A 24,029-nucleotide genomic window follows, 5' to 3' on the forward strand; every position below is an offset into this window, starting at 1 on the left:
CCATTATTCCCTATGGGGAAATCAATTCGGGGTTTATCTGGGGAGGGGGGAGCCATTTTTCAAGCAAACTTCACCGAATTTGCAGGGAACTTACTCCTGATTGTCCTTTAAAGTTGCAGGAACAGCACATTTCAGGGAAACAGCAAAGGAAACAGCCAAGCCTGGATTACGAAATTAAACCAAATTATGTTGGTGGCCTGAATTCAGAATACCGAATCTGATTTGATCCGGAAAAGCTGAATTTAGCCAAATCAGCAAAAATTTGGCTTTCCCCCAAATTTTGGACCTGATCTGCACATCCCTAATAGTAACTCTTCAGCGTTTCAGGCAGAAACTCTGATTAACAGGATGCTTTTTAAAATAAACATATTATTTAAAGATACACACAGCTTACCTTCAGTAATACGGTGAAGATTCTTGTGCTGAGATGGCAGCTGATACCAAAGCCATTTTTAAAAATCTGCACAGCCAGTCAGAAGCCCTGTAGAGCAAAAGCGCCATGGCCCACCATCTTTCTAAAAACACTTGGCAGGTGCCAGGAAAGGTCTTGGCAGGCACCATGGTGCCTATAGGCACCACATTGGGCACCCCTGCATTATTATCTGTTACTACGGTAGAAGCACTATTTGGGGTTACTGTCTCAGAATGTCTTCAGCTAGCTCTGCCATGGTTGCTCTTCCTGTGAGATGAGAAATCTGGTAACAGTGGCTTTGGATGGCTTCCCCCTTCCTACAGCAAACCTTTCTTTATAACCAGTTTGAACTGGAGAGATTAAAATTGCCCAGTCCCCCTCATCCTTCCTTGTTTTGTTCATACCTTAAAAAGTCTAATTATTAATTGTACGCTATCTTTTGAGTCTTATATTCCATGTGCTTTTCACATATGATTCCCTTTTCTAGAGATTTAAAATTGGAAGCTTATCTAGATTATTACTACCGGGACTATCCAGTGCTTGTAAAGACTCCCAGGCAGATTTGCATAATTGATCCAGGTAAGTTTCAAAAGAAATGCTCAAATTCTTTGGGAGAAGTACATTTTTATCAGATTATTAACAGTGTCATTAAATGTGCTTGAAGCCATGCTGCCAGGTCTAACCATGGTGTTGTCTGAATAATTCAGTTTTGCATCTTTTATGGAGTAGAGAGAGAATGAGCTTGGAAGCCTTCTGTTCCATATCCATCAGGTTGTTGGAAAGTGTTGGTGCAGCAAATGAAAACAAGCATGCAGACATCCCAAATAGAGGGGACCATATCTCATCAGTTCACACTTATGACTTAAAGATGATTTAATGAGGCTTAGGGGTTTTTTTTTAATGCTGGCATGTGCTAAACTCAGGGTCAATTCACATAACTTTTCTATAACATACAAGCAATCTCAACAACAAGAGTACCACTTTTTAATCTGGCAAATTAAAAATTGTTTACTGCACCCATCATGTAATACAGTGAGCACAACAGTCAAGTTCTTTCATGCAGCCAGGTACCAGAAACACTTTAATTTCCTGCAGAATTGGAAAGCAGGAAGTCTAATGATCAGTGCTTATTTTTGGTTTAAAAAAAGAGGTACCGATAATTATGATGTTCTCCCCTCTCAGCCCAAGACCCGAATGCCCAAGAGGTGCCAGTACTCTGTAAAGTACCCCCTGGGAAAAAAGCCCCGATTATTACCGTTTATTATCCTTTATATTACTATGTTTTCAGACTGTTGATGCTGAACACTATGCTTTGGATTTCTTGCCCCCTGATAGTTCTTTTTTCTTTTTTGAGATATGCTTGGCATTGCTCTTTGTCTTCAAAAGCCTTTAGTGTGGGAGCCAGACTCGGCTCATCAGGAAGGGAGTTCCAAAGGTTTGGGGTGGCTGTCTGCATGCATGCTTCACTATGCCATTGTGGGTTCCCACAGCAGAGCCTCCCCAGATGACCTTGGAAAGCAGGAAGTCACCTTGCCTTGTTTTGTCTGTTCCAAGTGGTTACCTCCTTTCTGGGAACTTGCACTGCCCTGCTGCCTGAGCTTTGGTAACTGGAGAAACTAGAGATTCAGCCTGGTGACTACCACTTGCAAAGCATGTTCTTCATCACTGATTCTCAACCCTTCCCATTCTGCTTTCACAGACTGCATCCACCATAAGTGATATAACTCCCGAAGTATTAACAATAATTAAAAATGTTGAATTAGAGGCAACTGTGTTCAGTTATCCGTATAGCATGTGAACAAATGTACAGAGCAACCAGGATGCCATAGTTACAGCAGCAAGGTTCTGCTGCAACAGAAGAGATATTTGCTGGCTGTATATTATTTATTTATATTCGATTTATATTCCGCCCTCCCCACACGCTCAGGGCGGACATGTGTACCACAACAGTTCATCCATGATCTATGTTATTTAGATGCAGACCTGAGTGTGGCTCTTGGGTGTAGGAAGAAAGTTCTGTTAACAGGCCTAGAGTGGCTAAATAATGTGAATTTCTATTTTACAGTTTTTACAAGTGGTAAAGCAGTTTTAATATTTTAGTATGATGTTTATTACTGATCCTTTATATGATTAAGCCCAAACAGGATTCATGCACCAACCAACATTTTTTTCTGCTGAGCCTCCGAGTATCTTTCAGTGGCTAAGCTCTTGCTTGAAGGGAGAAAGTGTCCCACCTTATCCTTATTTACCAGGAATCTGTGAAAGGAGCAAGCTGCTTGTACTGGTATGTACTACTGCGTCTGCCCAAGGGATTCAGTTCTTCAGATGCTTATTCCTCATGCTTAAATTAATGACATCCTGGGCTCTCTTGGAGAGTCCTTACCCCAGCATGCCAGGGGAGGAGGTCACTTGTAAAATGAGATTACAGAGCATCCAAGTACCTCAGCTTGACCACTGAGCCTAAATCCCTCCCAGAATTCACATAATAGTTGCCACCACCTCCTATTCTGAAGTAGGACTTACAGCATTAGAGATGCAGCAGGGGTTACCAAATAACCCTTTCCAGTTTCTCACTCATCCGGAAAGTTTGTACACGCTTCTTAAGTAACATAGCCGAGAGGACCAAGGAAAGAACATGGGCTGAGGTAAACTTAGATAGAATCCCTCCCCCGATACAAACACATTTAAACAAGTTCTGTTTATTAATAAAACGCTAGGAAGTAAATTGTAGTCAAAGAAATAAAAGATCAGAAAAGGTTCTGTCTCCTCATGCTTGTCTTAACCAGTATGGTGGCTCCAGATGATCTATAGGAAAAGGCATTTGTTAGTGTCAGCCATCAGACACTCTCTGTCCCCTCCTGGCTGAAGCCGCAGCCGAGGTTCCAGGCAGCATTGCTTCTGTCATTAGACAAACCTATCTGTGCGTTTTTTATCAGTAGCAAGGGTGATTTTGACAAGGCTGCTTTTGAGACAAGGCAAGATTGGGCTTTCAAACCTTGCCTCAAAGAAGCAAATGCGCAAATTTACACACTGAATTTCTGAAATTTAACAGGTAGCATTCTTAATTCTGTAGTAACATGAATGGGAGTTTCCTATAAGACTGGGATAGGCAAAAAAAAAGAGGTTTATCATAACGGCTATGTAGGCAGATAATTTTTCAAATATGTTCAAAACAAGAAGCTTCTATCAGAATTGCCAAACAAAAAGCTTTTCCTTGAAATCATCCCTACAACATACACACAAATTACTGTACCTTCTGGCTATGAAACTGACTCAGGGGCCTGAGTCACCACCGGTAGCTGCTACGACATCCAGTTCCTCTAAATTAGTAGTGGGGCCAAAATGTGTAGAGTGTCATGTAGTGTAATGGAGCAGAATACAGTGAAGGAATTCACATTTCTGGGGTGAAATTATGGGCATGACACATGGTCATCTGTTGAGTAAGAAATCTGGCCTTCTACCATGTGAGTTGTGCCATGGCTGGCTTTATAGTCTCTCAGTTTAAAAGAGTATCCTCATGAAAATTCTGTGAATTCAGAGTTGCTTTCCCTCTTCAGTCAAGATGAATATATGGGCTATGCATACCCATGCATGGGTTTTCGTTATGCAGATTCTAATTCCAGATTCCTTTTTTGTGAGCAGAGTGTTGTGCTGTACATATTTGGCGATGAAACAGCTGTATCAAATGAAGCATCAAACTATTTGTCTAAGATAACTTCAGGTAACACAACTTTGAAACCTGCTGCTTACTTGCCTTCCTGAGTAAACATGGGAACTGTCTGTTTTCATACCCTCTTTCCCTCTGTCTCCTCAGGGCAGCAGAAACAGCAAACGGAACAAGAAGAATATGGGTAAGTTGCTACAAAGTTATGTTGGAAACCTCTTTTGTTATTGGTCCTCTTTATTGGCGGCCCACCCCCCACCCCCATCCCGTTCTCAAGATGTTGCTACCCAAATAGGAAGTCTTCTTAATTGGTTGGGGGAATTAGCATTAAAGGAAATAAGCAAGAGGGAGTAATTGGGATTTTCCACCTATGTCTACAAGGATTATTCCCTTAGAGAACTCTCAAATCAGGCAGATGTTCAACAGGAAAGTTTATTTTTTAATTAAAGTAAAAGGCCAACATACAGAAAATCACACACAGCATGCATACAAGGCTAACTAGAAAGAACAGAAAAGAAAGTGGGAGAAAGTAGTTATGGAGGGTGATAATTATCAGTCCTGAAGAAGGAGGATCTATGGGAGCAGCAGCAAAACGACCAGCATTTTATGAGGTGAAGGAGAAGGCTCAAGTGAACTTGAGGGTTGGTGTATGGATCCAGAACATGCACACAGAGCACATAGCTGGGAAACCCACTTATAGGGCAAAATGTTCCCTGGGGCAAGGCTGATGTCTTGCTGCCAAAGACAATTGCTTGATGGCTGTCTCCAGAGGTGGAACAATGAATTGGGAAAGGTGTGATATGACTATCTGGGCTGGACTATAGGTAAAAATATTGCTTGATGACCTGGTAAATGTTGGACAGGAAAGCTATCAGGTTAGCTGAATAGCTTGATTAAGTTAGCTGGGTGAGGACAAGCATGGAAGGGCATTGATGGGATTAATCTGGGAATCTCCTCAGGAAGCCTCATTATCTCTGCTTCTCTCCAGTATGTGGCGGTTGTTTAACGAGTCATCCCCCTGTGACTCATATCCTGGTAACTTTCCAGTCTCCAGGCCAGCTGGCATTCTCTCTGCCTTGGGCCAGGCAGTGCCTAGGACTTATGGCAAGGGGTTTATGGTATTCCATATCCATAAACTGCTCTTCCAGTGTGAGGGGTGGGTGGGCCTGACTGCTAACAATGTGAGGATACAACAGGTCTGGATCCAAGCCCTGGAGAGCTCTCATCTTGCAGGCTCAAAATCCCCCAGGATTTTGAGAGGCATTTTGCGCTGTCACAGGAAGGGAGAAGGGGGAAATCACAGCCCTATGGAAAAGTTAGTCTTGATGCAACCCCAGAAGGCTCTGAGGGGTATCCTCGCTTTGCTCCATTCTTCACTGGTAGAATAAACCTCTGATAAGATCTTCAGCAGAGGGCCATCCCCCCCATCCCTAAGCTGGCTCCCATCTCCTCCCTCTTGCTCTGTAAAATAAAGGAGCTAGCAAACTTTTTAAAGTGTCAGATGGAGGGAATGTGGACAGCACTGAGAGAAAGGATCCTCTTCTCATGGATATTTTATGGTCTAGGCTGCTGTCTTCCTCTCAGACTGTGAGAGGTGCCAGGACTGGAAATTGCATGCAATGGATATTCATGGAGGATATCCACTGATGGAGTGTTGAGGGACAGTTTTCCTCTGTCTTCCATTCCTCCATGCTCTTCCTGGGCCTCCTCCATTCTCCAAGAGCATCATGTCAGTGGGAGGGGGAGAAGCAAGGAAGTTCATCAGCACAAGTGTTTAGTAGGATCCAAGTCATAGCCATTGACTGAGGAGTCTTTCCTTCAATGAGCCTCTAGTTGCATTTATTTAGTAGGGGAAAACACTCTCTGTACATACACAGCCACTCTTGCTGAGTGAAATAGGGGCTAAGGGAAGTCACGGTTATATGTCATATAAATGGCAGCACAGATGGGAGGAGTAGTAGAAACTTGCTTCCTGCCCTCTTCAGCAACCAGTTATGATGGATAGGAGAATATTCCAGCCTCATTTCTCCATCCGGCGGAGATTTGAAAGATTGAATGGAATGCTGAAGTGAGGGGGAAAAGACCCTGAGTAGTTTAACCAACTACAGACAAAGAGGAGAGTTGGGTTTGGAAGGAGAAAGGATAGGAGGCATCCTGACTAGGCATGCAATCTAGTATGGACTGTAGTGTATGATTTTTGACACTAGTTAACAACCCTAGAACTGGAGGACGCCTAGATTTTTGAACATGTGCTCTAGCATTATTATACTTGTTCTTCAGCTTTCATTGGAAGCCCAGTGTTGAGCTGTAGTTAGAGTACCAGACTAGGATCTGTTGAATCCCCATTCTCTCAGGGAAGTTTACAGGGTGAACTTGGGCCAGTCACATACTCTCAGCCTAACCTACCTCACAGGGTGGTTCATTTTGAGAATAAAACTGAGGAAGGGAGAATGATGTTTCAACTGCTTTGGGTCCCCATTTGTGGGGTGGGGGTGGGGAGTGAGGTATAAATAAATACACAGTACTTCCTTCTGCTGACTATTCCTCCACTGCTGCCCTGGCCATCTAATGGTAAGGAACCATGACACGTTTGTGTACAGCACTCAGCATGCTCCTGGTGCGCAGTAAACGTAAAATAAATAGTGATAACATGACATTACTTTTCTGTTGTGGTGCAGATGCAGTTTGAGGCACAGTACATCAACCTCCAGCCTTGCTGAAAAGTTAGTTATCTGGATGACTAATGTAGGTAAGGAGATCTTGGGGTGAGGGTGTAGTATGTACCAAGACAAATCCCCTAGCTGAGGCTTCTCAGAAATAGCAGTAGTGCTTTTCAGAGAATGGAGAGAAGCTGAGAAAAAGATTGCTGCTTGTGGTTTGTATTCATCCCACTGTTATCACTGGTGAAGCAGATTTTTCTGGGTGTTGTCTTGTTTAAAAAAGAGAACTTTATGTGTGATCACAGGCAAAGAAATGTATATAGACCTCATGGGAAGCCTTGCTGTGCACCAAACCTTTCAGCAACTTTAAAACAATTGTCTGTCTCCAGCTTGAGAGTCTGTTGCACCTTCTTGATGTTGTGCTGCAGTACACACACAGAGAATGTTCTCAGCTCTGGTTTTGTGCAGGCTGATAATAATAGTATATGCATGGGCTTTAGATGGAGCGATAGAAATTTGTCTGTAAAATAATTCCAGTGGTTGCACCATTTCTAATGCTAGGATTCACCTTAAGAGATCTGGAGTCTTTGCCATTTGGAGTTGCCCTTCCCATCAGAGATGCAATATATCACTGTCGGCAGCAGCCTGCCTCCGACTGGCCAGAAGCCGTGTGTCTTCTGATTGGCCGTCAAGATCTGTCCAAGCAGGCTTGTGAAGAAAACTTGCCAAAGTGTAAAACCGTGAGTATCGAAAGAAAAGGCAGAGAAGAGTCTTCCAAATAATTTATTTCGATGTGATGCTTGTGATGATCCTTCATAGTTTTAAATTAAAACGAATTAGCTTCTCCAGTTTAACAAGTAATTTATCCTTATGGAAAGAAGGGTACCAGTGAGGTTTGTGGCTGAGCAAGGATTTAAGCCCAGGTCTTCTCAGTCAAAGTCCAGTGCTCTGGCTGCTACACTGTGCTACAAAGGGTGGGGTTGGGACTTAGTAGTAGAGCATCTGCTGTGCATGCACCGGGTTCCCAGCATCTCCAGTTAAAAGGATCAGGGAGTAGTTGATGTGGAAGTCTCTGCCAAGACCCCAGTGAACTACTTCCAGTCTGAGTAGAGAAGATGGACCTGGGTAGACCAGTGGTCTGACTTCATGTGCACACCACTCTCCAAATGGCACTTAATCCTAGTTATAATAATTATCCTAGAGATAACCAATCATTTACATTGACTCTCTACAAAATTATTTATCTTTACATTTCATGCAAAATAAATTAAAATTACCTAAACCAAAAAAAAAGGTAGGCAACAAGCAGACTTCATGACTCCAGCAGTGTTCACGTATTTGTGGAATACTTTTACATTTAAACTTGCTGGTTTCTTTACCTCCTTCCTCCCTTCTCAAAAGTCTGATACTCAGGTGCTCTCATCAGATATGCCCTCAACCACAGAATCGGAAGAGGAGGATGATGGCATGAATGATATGAACCAGGAAGTGATGTCGCTAATCTGGAGTGAAGATCTGAGAGTGCAAGAGGTGCGCAGGCTTCTCCAGAGTGCCCATCCTGTCCGTGTCAACGTTGTTCAGATGCCAGGAGTCAATGACCATGACTACATAGAAGAAAAAGAAAACAGGTAAATTCTCTGTGTTCCAAGCAGCTTGTTTTATTAGAGTGTCCTACTGTGACAGTACGGGTTTCCTATGCCCTCTCCAGCAGCCCTTCCAGTCCCTGGAAGTTCTTGATGGTGCTGGAATTGGCAATGATAGCGGCAATTTCCTATGGAAGTACCTTATTAAAGAGAGTCTTCCACTTGAAGAATTCACTGTTTGTGCTCAATGGTATCTCCGCCACTCAGCATTCTGAATTGTCCGCAGACCCAGCCAGCCAGCCAGCCAGCCAGCAACTGTAGATATTCTCTTAAGTCAGATCTAAGAAGTAGAAAACTGAGATTGGTTTCTTGAAGGATCTCTGGCTTGTCTTCCACCAAGGGACGAACATTTCAAATAAAGGGGGTGGGGGAGAGCAACAGAGTTCACTTGGATGGCTGCATTGTTAAAGCTTGCAGAGAATGATCCATAGAATGTAAGAAAAGAGAAGTCAAGCCACTGATCTCCTGTAATGAAGCTTCCTTACCAATAGCTCGGCATGCTGTTTGAACTGAGCAATTTGTATTTATTTAAGCAGTTCAGGACTAATTTTTTTTAATTGTTGCATACACATAATTTGATTTCCTCTGATAGGCTGCTGCAGCTCTGCCAGCGGACCATGGCGCTGCCCCTGGGAAGAGGGATGTTCACTTTGTTCTCCTATCACCCTGTTCCAACAGAGCCGTTGCCCATTCCCAAGCTGAACCTGACAGGTGAGTGCTGCCCCATTTAGCAAGATAGCCAGATTTACTGTAGGGAAAAATGCAGTGGCAGGAGGCTTTGAACTGCCTCTGCCAGAGCAGCTCTGTTGAAGCCAGTGGCTCTCTTCTGGAGTCGGCAGGCTGAGGATTGCATGGCTAAAACTGACAGGGGAGAGTGGGAGTGAAGAAGGCTTTAAGTCACAGTAACAACTAGGAATGGGCATTTGATCAGTTTTTAAAAAAATCAGTTGACCTGGCAAACATTGGTCAAGTATTGTTAAAGCATAAACTTAGTAAAACAAAACAAAACAAAAAATCCCTTGGGAAAAAAGTCCCATACAGTCTTTTCCTGCAACAAATGTTTCTGACCCTGGTGTTCCTCTTTGTGGCTTCTCTGCAGTCCCATATGGGACTGCGCATGTGCAGGCCAGCTGCAGTGATGTATCTTACAAGTTTTGCTGAGTTTTCCACTGAAGAAATAGGAGAAAGCTACAGAAAGAAGACATTCCCTCTTTACATTCCTGGTCCTGCTTTTCTAAACTGATTATTTCACTCTTACACAGGCCGGGCTCCTCCTAGGAATACTACAGTGGATCTTAATAGTGGGAACATAGATGTGCCTCCTAACATGGCTTGCTGGGCAAACTTTCACAACGGCGTTGCTGCTGGGCTAAAGATAGCACCAGCTTCCCAAATAGACTCTGCGTGGATTGTCTACAACAAACCCAAAAATGCGGAACTAGCCAATGAATACGCAGGCTTCCTTATGGCACTGGGTTTGAATGGCCACCTCACAAAGCTCGCAACACTCAACATCCACGACTACTTGACAAAGGTGAGGCCTCAATTCGCAAAGGAGAGATGGTTTTCTTTATGCCTCTGTGTATATTACCTCCTTCATGTTGAGGTAGGACCAAACTACATATTTGTATTTTTAATAAGCCAGGTCTGGGTTCCTAGCAGCCACCCAGCAGCTGCAGGGAATAGCTTTTAAAAAATAAAGGAGAGCCCAAATGGCTCCTGCCTTTCCCAAGCAAATGAGAAAAAGAGGGCTGCACCAATCACAGAGATAAAAAAGCAGGCCTGTTATTTTATCTTGCCTTTCCTCCTCAAGTTATTTTCCTATGTGGAAGCAGCGTTGGGACAGAGGTTTTCCCTCTGTTTTTGTTGTTCCATCCATGTGCACAGAATACTTCAGTGGCTCCTTCTTTGTTCCCCCCTCCTTTTTTCACTTTTAGGATTGTCCTGCAAACCTGGTTTGTAGAAATATCTCTATTATTGTCTACATTACTGCTATCTGTGGTTTTAAGTATCTATACTTGTGTCCATTTTCAGCACAATCCTGAGGCCCGCTGTGCCACCAGGGCCCGCATGCCCACATATCTGTGGCGCTACTCGCCCGCTCTCTATGGACTTTTTGCAGGAGAGCTACGCCAGCAGCCAAGCCCGGCAAGGTGCAGCAAGACTGCTGCCAAGAGCACATGCCTCGCGGTTTCCCAACAACCCTGCTGGTATCCCCCAATAGCTGCACCACTCCCATGACATACATGCGAGTGGCAAGCAACGGTGCAGCCAATGCACAGGCCATGATCCTCGCTGCCTGTTGATACCTCCATTCCTCCCCCCCACCAAAGAACAGGCAACCAGGGAGCACCTGCCCCATGGTAACAGCACCTGCATCAGGGTGCACGGCTGGGAGGAAGTCGTCCAGGGGGAACCTGGTGCTGCAAGTGCAGCCCCCATCACCTATTTTGCAAGTCACAGGCCCGCATCCCCTCCGGTGTTCTGGGGATGTCCAGCCACCCCATGCAGCCCAGGCAGCTCAACCCTCGCCGGGGGGGGGGTCTATTCCCCGGGCATGGCACCTGTAGCCTTGCAACACCATTGGACAGGGCTGGTCTCCCTTACCCAGCCGCACACATGTGGGCGCAAGGGGGTGGTCTGCTCCCTGGCCCCAACCCCCCAGCTGCCAACTGGAAGTGGGAGGCTCATCCAGCTTGGGCGGCCTTCAGGCTACCTGGACCGATCCGATTGAGACTGTTAATCCTGTGAGTACTGCTACAGAGCTGGCGTATGCTTGCATCACCACACACCATACCCATGTTCCTTCCTCCCTGGACCAGTATTCCATGTGGAAGCACCAACCATAAAAGTTGCAGACCATATGTAGGCTAAATTATATATATAAAATACATATTAAAATTTTCCTGTCACACTTTTTAGTTTGAGATGTATCTCACAAATGTTCCTGTCCAAGACTTCTGATCACTGCCTTCTGTTTCCAATATCAGGGCCATGAGATGACAAGTATTGGGCTGTTGCTTGGGGTTTCTGCTGCCAAGCTTGGCACAATGGACATGTCAATCACTCGCCTGCTGAGCATCCATGTCCCTGCTCTGTTGCCGCCAACTTCCACTGAGCTGGATGTTCCTCATAATGTGCAAGTGGCAGCTGTAATAGGGATAGGCTTGGTGTATCAAGGAACAGCTCACAGACACACCGCTGAAGTTCTGCTGTCAGAAATAGGTAACTAGCTAGAAAAAGAAATACATCAGGTCTGATTCTTTTTCTGTCTTAAGCATGTTTGTTATGAATAACTTCTTACAGTGTAGAGGTGGCCAAATGTTATAAGCTTAAGAGCTCCATGTAGTTAAAGGCAACAGTTTGTTCCACCACTTGCATATCTTCATCATTGTTACTTCACTTATTCTCTTATTAATGCCATCATGGCTTCAACACCTATTTTCAGTTCAACAGCCTCTCTTGCTGAGTTCCATCTTCCTTTCTCCCATCCTGTTCCTCCACATTGCTTCCTGGTTGTCCTTCATCTCCCTTTCTTTTCCTAGTCAACCTGTCCCTCTTCTTCTTCCTTCACCCAGCCACCTCATGACTGTGGGGACCTTTTATATAGAGGTCCAGCAATCCAGTCTGCTGTGACTGGCGTACCCATTTCCCTCCCCCCTTGCTATCCTCTCTCAGTTTTTGATGGTTCCTTATTGTAAGCATCTCTTGCTCCAACTTTGTGACCAGAGGAAGGCAAAATGCTGCTTCCATCAGTAATTCAGAATGAACGGTTGAGCATATCATCTCGTGTCCAGGTAAGCAGAACAGCAGATATATCCTGAAAGACATTATAGCTGACTCTTTCTCTTTCTACTATTGAATGACTACATCTGTTTCCATCCTACTGTTAAAGTTGACATATATTTCTAGGAAACTTTGACAGCCTCACTCTCAAATGATTTCAATTAGTATTTTAGATTTAATATAGCTTAGTCCCAGTGAAATCAAGGAATTAAACCAGTTTATAGTAAGATCCTACGCTTGTTTGCTTGAAAGTAACAGAGTAAGTTACTGAGAGTAAGTCCCACCTTGTGCAGTAGGAATTACTCTCAGTAAATGTACATAGGATTCTAGCTTTTACCAAATATTATAGTTTATGGCTTTGATTCTAGGGACATGGCACAGTCCTTCTGCAGTCATGAACAATTATCATTTCTTAGCTGATTTTAAGTAGCTCTGAGAATATAATGGGGTTTTCTTTGTGTAACAGTACCATTCAGCAAAGTTTAAAGTCTTCCTCCAACTTAAGTGGCTGTTCCATTTGAAGAAGAGCCAGTTAAGTTTGGAGGAAAACTTCTTGGAGGATGGTTGAATCCATCCCATCATACTGCAAGTTAAAAACAAATTCTGCTAACATCATAACTTTTACACTAGTGGAAGTGGATCACCGGATACTTGCCATTGGTTCTGTCCATCAAGCCAGTCTGTAGTTCCCCCAAAGGCTTTCTGTGCCTCAAATACTTGGAAAACCTCAAAGGAAGCCAAGACTGTGTTAGACACAGTCACAAGGCAGCTGTCCGTAGAGATCTCAGCATGAAGTGTTTGAAGGGAAGATGAAAAATTTCTGTGACTTGTCGAAGGCTTAGAAAAATTGTTCAAGTTGGCTGTTAATATCTCTGGTAGATGGTAAAATAGAAAAGAATCCAGTAGCACCTTTAAGACTAACCAACTTTACTGTAGCATAAGCTTTCGAGAATCACAGTTCTCTTCGTCAGAGAAGAGAACTGTGTATCTGACAAAGAGAACTGTGATTCTCGAAAGCTTATGCTACAGTAAAGTTGGTTAGTCTTAAAGGTGCTACTGGACTCTTTTCTATTTTGCTAGTACAGACTAACACGGCTATCTCTGGCAGATGGTGGTGGTGGTGAGTGACCTCAAGTCATAGTTGACTTATGGTGACCCCTGGTGGGGTTTTCATGGCAAAAGGTGGTTTTGCCTGCCTCTACAACCTGGTCTTCATTGGAGGTCTCCCATCCAATTACTAACTAAGGCTGACCCTGCTTAGCTTCTGAGATCTGATGAGATCAGGCTCACCTGGGCTACCCAGGTCAGTGTCTGGCAGACGTTGGTGTCACAGTTAATGTTTGTTTCCTGTTTTCTTTGTTTAACTTTATACTGCTCTCCCCTCAGCCTCTATCTCTTTTTTAACTAAGGGCGCCCTCCAGGACCAGAAATGGAGTATTGCACTGATAGAGAGTCCTATTCGCTAGCTGCTGGCTTGGCTTTGGGCATGGTTTGCCTGGGGGTAAGAGCAATTCTCTTCTTATAAGCATTTCTGTGATGTCAAATTGTTTGCCAGGTATTTATTCCAAGGCAGCTCCTTTTTCAAGTTCTCTGGCCACAAAGACATGCATTTGGCTGAGATTACATTGAATTCATGGGCTTGGATTCAGACTAAATTTTCCACTAACGGAAGGAATGGGGTAATTCTGACCAGTTTCCCTTTCCTGCTGCAGACCCCTGGTTTGCCCCTCATGTTATTCCTGAGGATCGTCTTGTCCCCACAGAGCAGCGTTTCAGGGAGGTCATTGGGTTGCAGCAGAGGGTGGGGAAGGCAGGAACATTCTGTTCCACTCACAGAAGTGCGTTAGCAGAAAATTTAGTCTGGATTCCACCCATGAGGTTTTTTTGTGTGGATTATGAGCAAACTGTCTACTCCTTTATTGCTGGTTCTTTCCTTAGCACGGCAGCAACTTGATAGGCATGTCAGACCTCAATGTGCCTGAGCAGCTTTACCAGTATATGGTTGGAGGTCACAGACGTTTTCAAGCAGGGATGCATCGTGAAAAACACAAGTCTCCAAGTTACCAAATTAAGGTGATAGTTTTTGTTTTCTAAAAATATTCGGGGAAAACTGTTTGTGTATTGTGCCACAAAGAATAGTTTTTTGTTTGTTGTCTCCCACCCTCAAGCTCAGATCTGCTAACTTTCAAAGAGAGGACTTTTCTCAAAAACCATCAGAACATGTTTTTAGCCCGGTTGCTACACAGTGCAAGTCTGTTCTGAACAAGCCATGTGTAATACCCACAGCTAGTAAATCCTAATCCTATTGAAATGCATACTGCTATCTTGACAGGAAGGAGATACCATAAATGTGGATGTGACTTGTCCAGGGGCAACTCTAGCACTAGCGATGATCTACTTAAAGACTAACAACAGGTACTGAGTTTAACACTTGGAAAATTTCAAACCACAGCATTGGAAATGGGTCCTCAACACCTTCCCCCACACCTTTTAAGGCACATAATCTGGGTGGTAGTGTGCCATAATGACTGGAACAATAGTGTAGCTCAGAATTTTTTGTAGAACAAGAAATTCCAGGTTGCGCTAGAAGAGGTCACATTTCTCAATATCTTAACCATGGTTAAAGGGCTGGGAACGCCCCATGGCCTCTTGCATTTCTCTCCTTTCTCCAACATGGGTTCCCCTCTCACTTCCCTTCAGAGATAACCGTGGTTAGTAGTAGATCTGTACTGAGGTTAGTGCTGACTCTAGAATACTGTCTTCATGAGTATTCCTTCTCTAACACCAGTTTCAAAATATTGCTTTGGAACTGTGTTGCATTTTCTGTTAACATGCTTGCAAAATGACAGTTGCCATAAGTCAGCTGCAACTTGATGGCACTTTGCACACACACAAATGGAGGAAATCTGTGCAAGCTCAAGTAAGCAGTGGCTGTCAAAGTTCTGCAAGTCCTTTGGAAATGAATAAGGTTTGTGCCTTCGGAGATTAAAGAGGGAAGGTTACAAGGAAACTCCAGGGTCAGGAATGTTTGGGGGAAGCTGCTCTAAACAAGCCATTGGAATTCATAAATCATACTGTATACTCTTGTATTTTACTAGGTCCATTGCTGACTGGCTTCGAGCTCCAGACACTATGTATTTATTGGATTTTGTGAAACCAGAATTTCTTTTATTACGGGTATGGTTTATATATGGTTGTTCGAACTGGAAAGATGTGTACAGCCTTAATAGAAGTATTGAACTATGTCCATTAAAAATAACTCCCTTGAGTTGTTTTTATATGCTTCACTTTAAACCTTTTTGTCTGCAATGATTGCCTCTAGCCACAAACGATAATCTCTTATCCTCCATAAAATGAAGGCGAGGACAATGATGTAAGCTGCTTTCGGTCCCCATTGTGGAGAAAAGGTGGTTCTCTCCACATCAGTTTTATTTATTAAGTGAATAAATAAATAAATAAAATCCTAACACAGCTTGTGTTAGGACCTGTTACAATTTCCCCCCAATTTGCCCCATTTTGAAGCAGCATGTGCAGTATTCCAGGGAACCCAGATCCGACTGGTTGAAAAACATATTGTGTAGTTTAGCACGTTAAAGTAATGAAGCAAGTTCATAGACTCTTGCAGCAAATATGATCAAACATGGTCTTACTAGAGAACGCATTAACCATGCCCACTGAGACCTGCTATAGCATAGTGGTCAGATGGTTGGGTTGCAAATCAGCACTCTGCTGGTTTGAATCCCACTACTGCCATGAGCTCAGTAGGCAGCCTTGGGTAAGCCACTCCTCTCAGCCACAGCTCCCCTGCAGTCTTGTGGGGATAATAATAACACCAACTTAGTTCACGGCTCTGAGTGAGGCACTAATCTGCCTATAACAGCCATATATGAGCGCAGGTTTTGAAAAAAAAAATCTTTGGTGGCAATGGTTACAAAATACGTTCATTTTTCTCCATTCCCCGCCCCCCCCCCCCCTGCAGTTATTTCTGGAACCTGATTCCTGAAGTAGTGATACCCATTTGGAGTAAAAGCCATGCGGCTCTGTAGGCTGCAGTGAGTAGAGGCAAGATGATGAAATTGCGCCTGCCTTTTTTTGTTAGAGGAGCTCTGCTGATGGAAGTGGCAGGGAAGAATAGTATCATCTTCTCCTTTCTCATTGCAGCCCACCAATTCACATGGCTGTTTCTCTGTGTGGGTCACTCAACCCTGGAAATCAAGCTTCAGAAATGGCTTCAGGAGGAAGGGAAAGTAGGGAAGACCTGTGAATGTCAGTGCCTTCCACTAACCGATCACAGGATCCATCCTAATAGAACATAACATACCTATCAGCAAACTAATGGCAAAGGTTTGCAAAGGGGAGCATTAACATTGTATGGCATTCTGTGTGTTTAGAAATGGGATTTAAATTCTTCTTGCATAGAATGCAAGAATGCAAAGCATTTGTTGGGCCTAAATTTAAAATGGCAATGTCTGTTACTTTCCTGTCAAGTGCATCTTAATTTTGGAATGATGCCATTTCTGAGTTTGTGCCAATATTACTCTGTTCTGATTTTCTGTTTGTTTTGTTCAAAGACACTGGCTCGATGCTTAATTTTGTGGGATGACATATTGCCCAGTTCTAAGTGGATTGACAGCAATGTTCCCCAAGTAAGTGGTGTGTGTGTCCTTGAGCTTGCTATGCTTAGTCATTTGCACTGTCTGTGTTCAGGGTGTTCTCTCCACATCAGTTTGTCTACTGAGGATCCCTTGCACGTCTGCCATGTATCCCAAGTTTTCCACAGGAATCTTCCATGGATTTAAATTCATTTATTTTATTTATTTACAGAATTTATACCCAGCCTTTCTGCTTTTATCATGGCCACCAAGGTAGCTAGCAAATTAAAAACATACATAAGAAAAAAACATCCTAAAAGCATTAAAACCAGACAAAAACACAGTATTAAAATTTGTTTTTGTACTAATAAGAAAACGTTAGAAGAAGGACTTAGGACATCACTCTAATGAAAGAAGACTCTTATTGGTCTTTGCTTTCCTAAAACCAGGGCTCATTTGGAGGGGGAACATGCCGGAACGCCTCCCCTGCCCAGCACTGACCTGATCCTGGCCGTTTTGGCCTCAGGCCGGGCCCCAAAGGGCCCAAAATGGCCACTTTCAGGCATTTTGGGCCCATTTCTGCTGGGGTCAAGGCCAAAACGGCCGGGATCGGGTTGGTGCCAGGCAGGGGAGGGTTCCCCTGCCTGGCACCAACCCAGTCCTGGACATTTTGGCCCTGTTGGGCCCTGTATGGCCATGTTGGGCCTGTTTCGGCCAGGATTGGGGCTGAAACAGCTTGGATCAGGGCTGAAACAGCCTGCATTGGGTTGGTGCTAGGCAGGGGTACCATCTCTTGCCTGGCACCGACCTGATCCGGGCCCAAAATGGCCACTTTTAGTCATTTTGGGCCCATTTCTGCTGGGATTGGGGTCGAAACAGCTGGGATCGTGTCGGTGCCGGGTGGGGGAAGCCTCCCCTGCCTGGCACCAACACAGTCCCAGCCATTTTGGCCCCGATCCGGGCCCAAAATGGCATTTTTTGGCCATTTGGAGCCCATTTCTGCTGGGATCGGGCCTGGAATGGTTGGGATCAGATCGGTGCCGGGCAGCGAAATCCTCCCCTGCCTAGCACTGACTTCGCCATGCTGTTTTGGCCATTATCCGGGCCCAAAATTGCCATTTTTGGGCATTTGGGGCCCATTTCAGCTGGGATCAGGGCCAGAATGGCCGGGATTGGGTTAGTGCCAGGTGGGGGAACCCTCCCCTCCCTGACACTAAGCTGGTACGGATGTTTCAGCCCTGATCCAGGCCCAAATGGGCTCCAAATGGCCATTTTTGGCCATTTGGGGCCCATTTCGGCTGGGATCAGGGCCAAAACCACCAGGATCGGGTTGATGCCTGGTGGGGGACCCCTCCCCTGCCTGGCACCAACCTGCTCTGGGCTGTTTTGGGCCTGATCCAGGCCAAAACATGCCCAAAATGGCCACTGCCGGGTGGGGGAACACTCCCCCGTCTGGCAGCAGCTGAATCCTGGCTATTTCAGGCCCAATCAAATCATTTATGCTAATGACACACCTCCAGTGATGGGAAGGAGCGTGGCATATGCTAATGAGTTATGCTAATGAGTTCCTGCAGATCTTTTTCTACGAAATGACCCCTGCTTAAAACTGAATGCATTCGCAAATTTGAATCTGAACAGTTGCATCTTGGTGATTATCTGTTGTTTCTTACAGATTGTAAGGGAGAACAGCGTATCCCTTCATGCAACTGAAATGCCTTCATCAGAAGATCTGAATTTGGAGACTCTGGCGTAAGTGGTTGGTGTTGCTTGCTTTAGTTTTTAGGTAGACATAGTCAAATACAGTCATAAGACTGTAAAATACATTACAATTGTTGGGTGGAGCTCTCCTAAGCTGCTAGGTAGCACCCAGAATTTGTTGTAGCGCAGCTGGACATATTTTGGACAGTGGGGAAGAATGTTGCAGCAGAAACTTCATATTGTGCAGTTAGATTTGTGGGATTAAATAAGGAGCAAGAATGTTTCTTAAAAATAAATACATGAGAAAAAAGAGTATTTTACTGTCACTTTGCCTTCATTCTGTCTTTCAATCAGACTAAATCTCTGGTATGTGTTTCCGGGCAGGTGTGTGTGTGGGATTACACTGGAGGAGAAAAGTTTGAAAGAAACTCGTGAAATGCCAGGCGCTGTGCATCAATTTCCTTTCCTGGAAATTGGGGCAGTGCTGGGGTGAGGAAGAGCCACAGTGTGGGGTTATTCCTCTTAGCTCAAGGCTTCAGGCTTTACTATGCAATGTGGGAAATAGCTGGTCTGTAGCACCTTTTGCACTCCCCGTATAGTGTGATGATACATTTGCAAGTAATGAACAAAACTGAATTGAATAGCAGCCTCAGAAACATACAGCATTTCCTTACGCTTGGAGCCGAAACAGACGAGACGTCTGATGCGTGGAGGACACACGTCAGTTTCCCGCAATATTCCACGGGATGCGTAGTGAGAAAAAATCTTTGCCAGGGAGAAGAGGGAGAGAATCTCTCTTCTCCCTGGCAGAGGTTCTTTCTCCAGGCGTCTCCTCTAGTCCGCTCGGCTTCATCTCACCACCGCCAGCTCCCCCTGCTCCCCTAAATGGACTCGACAGCCAGAGGGAGCTGAATGCGCTGGCAGCGGCAAAAGGGAGCTAATTGTACCGGTGGTGGTCAGAGGGAGCTGGCGGCAGCAGTAGGCTCCTTGACCCTCTCACGGCTGCCAGTGCGTTTGGCTCCCTCTGGCTGCTGAGTGCATTTAGTGGAGCAAGGGGAGCTGGCAGTGGCGAGAGGGAGCCGAGCGGACTAGACAAGAAGCCTAGAGAAAGAACTTCTGCCAGAGAGAAGAGGGATTCTCTCCCTCTCCTCCCTGGCAGAGGTTCTTTCTCACTACACTTTCTGTGGAACCTTGCGGAAAACTGCGTTTCGTCTGTTTGGCTCTTGGAGGGTGCCTTTTGGAAGGTAATAAGAACGTGCTGAATAAGAGGTTTTGATCAGTACTTAAAGCTTTTATCCTCTGTTGGCCTGTCAGTCCCACAAGGGCTTCAATTACACCTTTGATCCAAGAACATAGACACTCCCACCCCTTGATGAAGGGCATCAAGGATCCAGCACCCCAGAATCCAGAGGGGAAGGAACAGGTCTACTCATGAGAAATGCAACATACTTGGGAAACCCAGTTGTATCTCAGGATTTTCTGAATGTTATCAGGCAGACCATGAGGGAGGAGATTGCCCATTTCAACCACAACGTGTGGGGAAGAGACAAAGATCTCTCTGACCATTTAGCACCCTGGCGGCAGCGAGAGGGACACGAGCCTATTCCTGCTGCCAGCTCCCTCTGACCACCACCATCAGGGTGATAAACGGTCATGCAAGTCAGAGAGATCTTTGTCTCTTCCCCCCACATTGTGATAGAAATGGGCAATCTCCTCCCTCGTGGTCTGCCTGATAACATTCAGAAAGTCCTGAGATACAACTGGGTTTCCCAAGTATGTCGCATTACTCACGAGTAGACCTGTTCCTTCTCCTCTGGGGTGCTGGGTCCTGGTTGCCCTTCAGCAGGATTCAAGTGGTCTTCACTAGGTCTTAGGGCTGTCAACTGGCTTATGGGTGTGGTGAAAACCACTCCGCAGCCACCTCCTGTTCTGTTGTCAACCATGTTGTCATCAGTAGGGCCAGAAAGGTCTGCTGTGGTTTGTGAAGCCAGGGAGGGATGGTGCCTCTTTTTGGCGCACTTTGTTGGAGCCACTTTCTCGGTGCAGGGAACGACAGATGCTGTGCCCTCTGAGCGAATGCCGATGCTGCCGATGTCTTGAGGCGGTGAGGGGGGCTTCTAACTCTCCTGCAGAGAGGAAGCCATCGCTTCCCTCATGATCTTCCATTTGGCGCGAAAATGAGTGCGCTGCGATGCTCCAAAGGCTTTGAATCTGCCAGAGTAGCCAAGAGGGAAAAAGGTAAGAAGGAAAAAGGAAAGCGTTCCCTGTAGTTGCTGAGAAGAGGCACAGCGGGGAACGGGAAAGAGAAAATTGCAAGTATTCAGATGCAGATTAGGAGAAGGATTGAGAGGCGAAAGTGAAGGTAAAAGTTTGAAAGCAGTGCAGCGTCCTGGAGGCAAGCTGGTCTCCCTATCAAGGCAGGAAAGGAACTGAGAAACAGGGTGACACCCACCAGGAAGACAGGGAGTATGAAGATTTGTTCCTGCCTCCCTGAACAGAGGGTAGGAATCACCCATCAAGATGTCCTCCGTTCCTCAGAGGAGAAGGACCCTTCACGGTGAGTATCCAATGGTCCGTTTCGTCACAGCATCCAGACATCCAGCCAAGGAGTCCGGAGCAGCGTCTAATTGGCCATCCATCAACAGATAGAGCTGGGTGTCATCAGCATACAGCCACAAACCAACTGGGCAAGGGGGCATATATAGATGTTAAATAACATCAGGGAAAGAATCGCCCCCTGAGGGACGCCACACACAAAGGATAGCGAGGGGACACCTGTTCCCCTAGCGCAACCCTCTGTCCCCGCCTGTGGAGAAAGGAGCTCAGCCATTGCAGGGCTGTCCCACGGATTCCCATGGCGGCGAGGCGGTGATTCAAAAGATCATGATTGACTGTTCAAATGCCACTGTAAGACCCAAAAGTATCAGCAGCGCTGACCTGCCCCGATCCAGTTGTTGCTGTAAATCATCTGTTAGGGTGACCAGAGCTGTCTCTGCTGGGCCGGAAGCCAGACTGAAATGGGTTCAGGATAGCAGATTCCATTGTCATTATCAGCAGCTATGCTTACCTATGGATAGGCAGTGTAGTTTAGCAGTTAGTGTCGGATTGGAATCTGGGAGACCCAGGATCCGAATCCATTACTCTACCATGAAACTCACTGGGTGATCTTGGGCCAATCTGCTCTCACAGGCTTGCCTACCTATCAGAGTTGTTGAGAGATTAAAATAGGGAATGGAGAATCAGGTACATCAGCCTGAGCTCCTTGAAGAAGAGTGGGACAGAAATGCACTAGACAGAATATTATCATAACCACATTAACTTAGGGCAAAATAACATGGGAATCATACAATTACCTGGCTATTTTTGCAGCTAAAATACATCTGTTAGGGATCTGATAGATCCCCATGCTTGTATTTTAGCTGCAAAAACAACTGCGTATGTGTGTATGCGTGATAAGGATCAGGATTGGGGCTCTAAGAACGAATATAATAAATTCTTCCCTTGCATACACCATTTCTCCAATAGGAAATGTCCTTCTTCCATCTGCTTTAAATACAGGGAGGGGGAAAAAGGGTTTCCAGGAATTTCCCAATCATTTTTCTCCCTTGCGGTTCCAGTTTGTATTTGGTACAAAGATGATTGTAGCCATTTGCATGCTGTGGTCTGAAGGCAGCATCAACAGTATTTTCAGTAACTGAGATTTTCATTGAGGTGGTCATGCTGGTTGATCCGATGTCTCAGACAGGGTGTTGCAGAAGGAACTCAGACCATTGTATGTTGCTTTTTTCTTTTTTTAAAAAAATGGAGGGAAAATGAAAGTCATCTTGTTCTGATATGTCTTCCGTGATATTTGGAAACCTTTCATGCCAGGTATTTCTTTTTAGGCAGGCTCACGTCTACATCACGGCTGGGGCCTGTTTGTCTTTGGGTTTTCGGTTTGCTGGTTCAGAAAACCTGGCTGCCTTTAATTGCTTGGTAAGTGGATTAATAGCTGGTCAAACAGGGTAGGGAAACATGCAGGCCCAAGGCGCTTCTTGGAGAATCCTAGTTTTCTTTTGCTCCGGTTAAAGTGAGTTTCAAGTCCTGATGACTGCAGATTTTATCTGTGAACCCACAGTGTCAGTGCACTCTTAAATTTGAAAAGGACTTTTCCCTAGGCCAGTTGTTTTACACAGCATGTGACTTGATGGCTTGCTTGAGCCACATGGAAAGTTTTACAAAGTAGTAATGAGACATGTGGACATCTCAGGTCCAGGACAACTTGTTCACTTTTCTTTTTGTGCAAACAAGCCAGTGCAGTAGTTATTATCAGGCCAAAACTTGGGGGATCTGGTTTGGAATCCCCAACCCAAGCCATGAAACTCACTGGGTGACCTTGGGTTGATGATTCTGTCTCAGCTTGATGTGCGCATCGCAGGATTGTTGGAAAGCTAAAATGAGGCGGGAGAGAACTATTTATTCTGCCCTGAGCTCCTTGAAGAAGGGCGGGATAAAAACCTTAACACAAAGAAAGATGCTTAAGGCTCACTAACCAACATCATCCTTGCTATAATTTATAGGCAAAGTTCATTTTCGTAAATTTATAGTGGCCAGTTGTTATATTACATAAAGGTCAGATTAGTCATAGCACATGCTGAAATGCCTGTGTAAACAAACAGGTTTCCTGTATACTTGTCATATGAAGCCATAGCAGACCTGTTTGAAAAGGTAACTTATCTCTAAATGAGTTGTTTAGTGACTTCAGCTTCATGGCTGGGTGTTTTTCAGTATCTTCTAACTTTATGATCCTGTGAAATAAGGATGCAAGTATTTTATCATGAGAGGAAATGTAGCTAAGTAGTAGAGTGAAAGTTTTGCATGTTTGAAACTCCAGATTGAGATGCTGGTATATGGTATATTCTTCTCATCTACTTTCTTAGTGTCTTTTATTTTGAATTCCTCTTTCTAGTACACGTTTGCAAAAGATTTCATGAAGTGCTTATCCTCTGCTACAGCTTCCATAGTAAGTCCCAATAAAATTTACTGTTAGAATCAATCAAACTTGATTTCATGACAGTGTTTTGTAGAAATGTATTGTGATCATCAACCCAACCTACAGATATATTATTTGAAGGGTAGGCTGGGGTGTTTGCAGTGAGCTTGGGGGAGGACGTCTACCTTCTGCTCCACTTGTGGGTCATTGAATCAGAGCTAGGACTGGTGGATGTGGATTCTTCCATCAGCATAGCTTTTGGTGTGTATTGTGTGATATCCATCCAGAAACCTCAAAGCCCATATAGGTCAATATTTCTGTACTGTATGTGTTGTCAAAACATTTTATAATAAACTGGATTTTTCATCCTTTCACTAAATCTTAGATGGAAACCTAAAAGTACTATTAATGAATAATCCCATAAGAAAGGTGTTGAGATAGTATTATGTAGTGGTTAGAGTGTCAAGACTAGAATCTGGGAGACTCAGGTTCAGATCCTTACAGTATAATGAATGCTTGCCGGGTGATCTTGGACCAGTCACTATCTCTTAACCTAACCTACATTATAGGGTTGTTGTGGAGATAAAATGGAGGAGAGGAGA

The 24,029-nt window shown here is 44.7% G+C and overlaps 1 protein-coding gene across 1 annotated transcript in view; it reads left to right on the forward strand.

Annotated features, from left to right (window-relative positions):
- ANAPC1 (anaphase promoting complex subunit 1) overlaps nt 1-24,029 on the forward strand; it is a 67,359-nt gene that overhangs the window by 26,762 nt on the left and 16,568 nt on the right. Inside the window, exons 20-37 of the mRNA XM_054984667.1 lie at nt 900-991; nt 2,548-2,696; nt 4,055-4,133; nt 4,227-4,263; nt 6,755-6,825; nt 7,298-7,476; nt 8,138-8,364; nt 8,972-9,090; nt 9,642-9,913; nt 11,370-11,604; nt 13,575-13,666; nt 14,104-14,238; nt 14,498-14,580; nt 15,264-15,342; nt 16,737-16,811; nt 18,430-18,506; nt 22,340-22,430; nt 23,404-23,457. Of these exons, the coding sequence (XP_054840642.1) occupies nt 900-991; nt 2,548-2,696; nt 4,055-4,133; nt 4,227-4,263; nt 6,755-6,825; nt 7,298-7,476; nt 8,138-8,364; nt 8,972-9,090; nt 9,642-9,913; nt 11,370-11,604; nt 13,575-13,666; nt 14,104-14,238; nt 14,498-14,580; nt 15,264-15,342; nt 16,737-16,811; nt 18,430-18,506; nt 22,340-22,430; nt 23,404-23,457 (2,146 nt within the window). The remainder of the gene's footprint in view (nt 1-899; nt 992-2,547; nt 2,697-4,054; nt 4,134-4,226; nt 4,264-6,754; nt 6,826-7,297; nt 7,477-8,137; nt 8,365-8,971; nt 9,091-9,641; nt 9,914-11,369; nt 11,605-13,574; nt 13,667-14,103; nt 14,239-14,497; nt 14,581-15,263; nt 15,343-16,736; nt 16,812-18,429; nt 18,507-22,339; nt 22,431-23,403; nt 23,458-24,029) is intronic.

This window comes from Eublepharis macularius, chromosome 1, assembly GCF_028583425.1.
Source record: "Eublepharis macularius isolate TG4126 chromosome 1, MPM_Emac_v1.0, whole genome shotgun sequence".
NCBI lineage: Eukaryota > Metazoa > Chordata > Lepidosauria > Squamata > Eublepharidae > Eublepharis > Eublepharis macularius.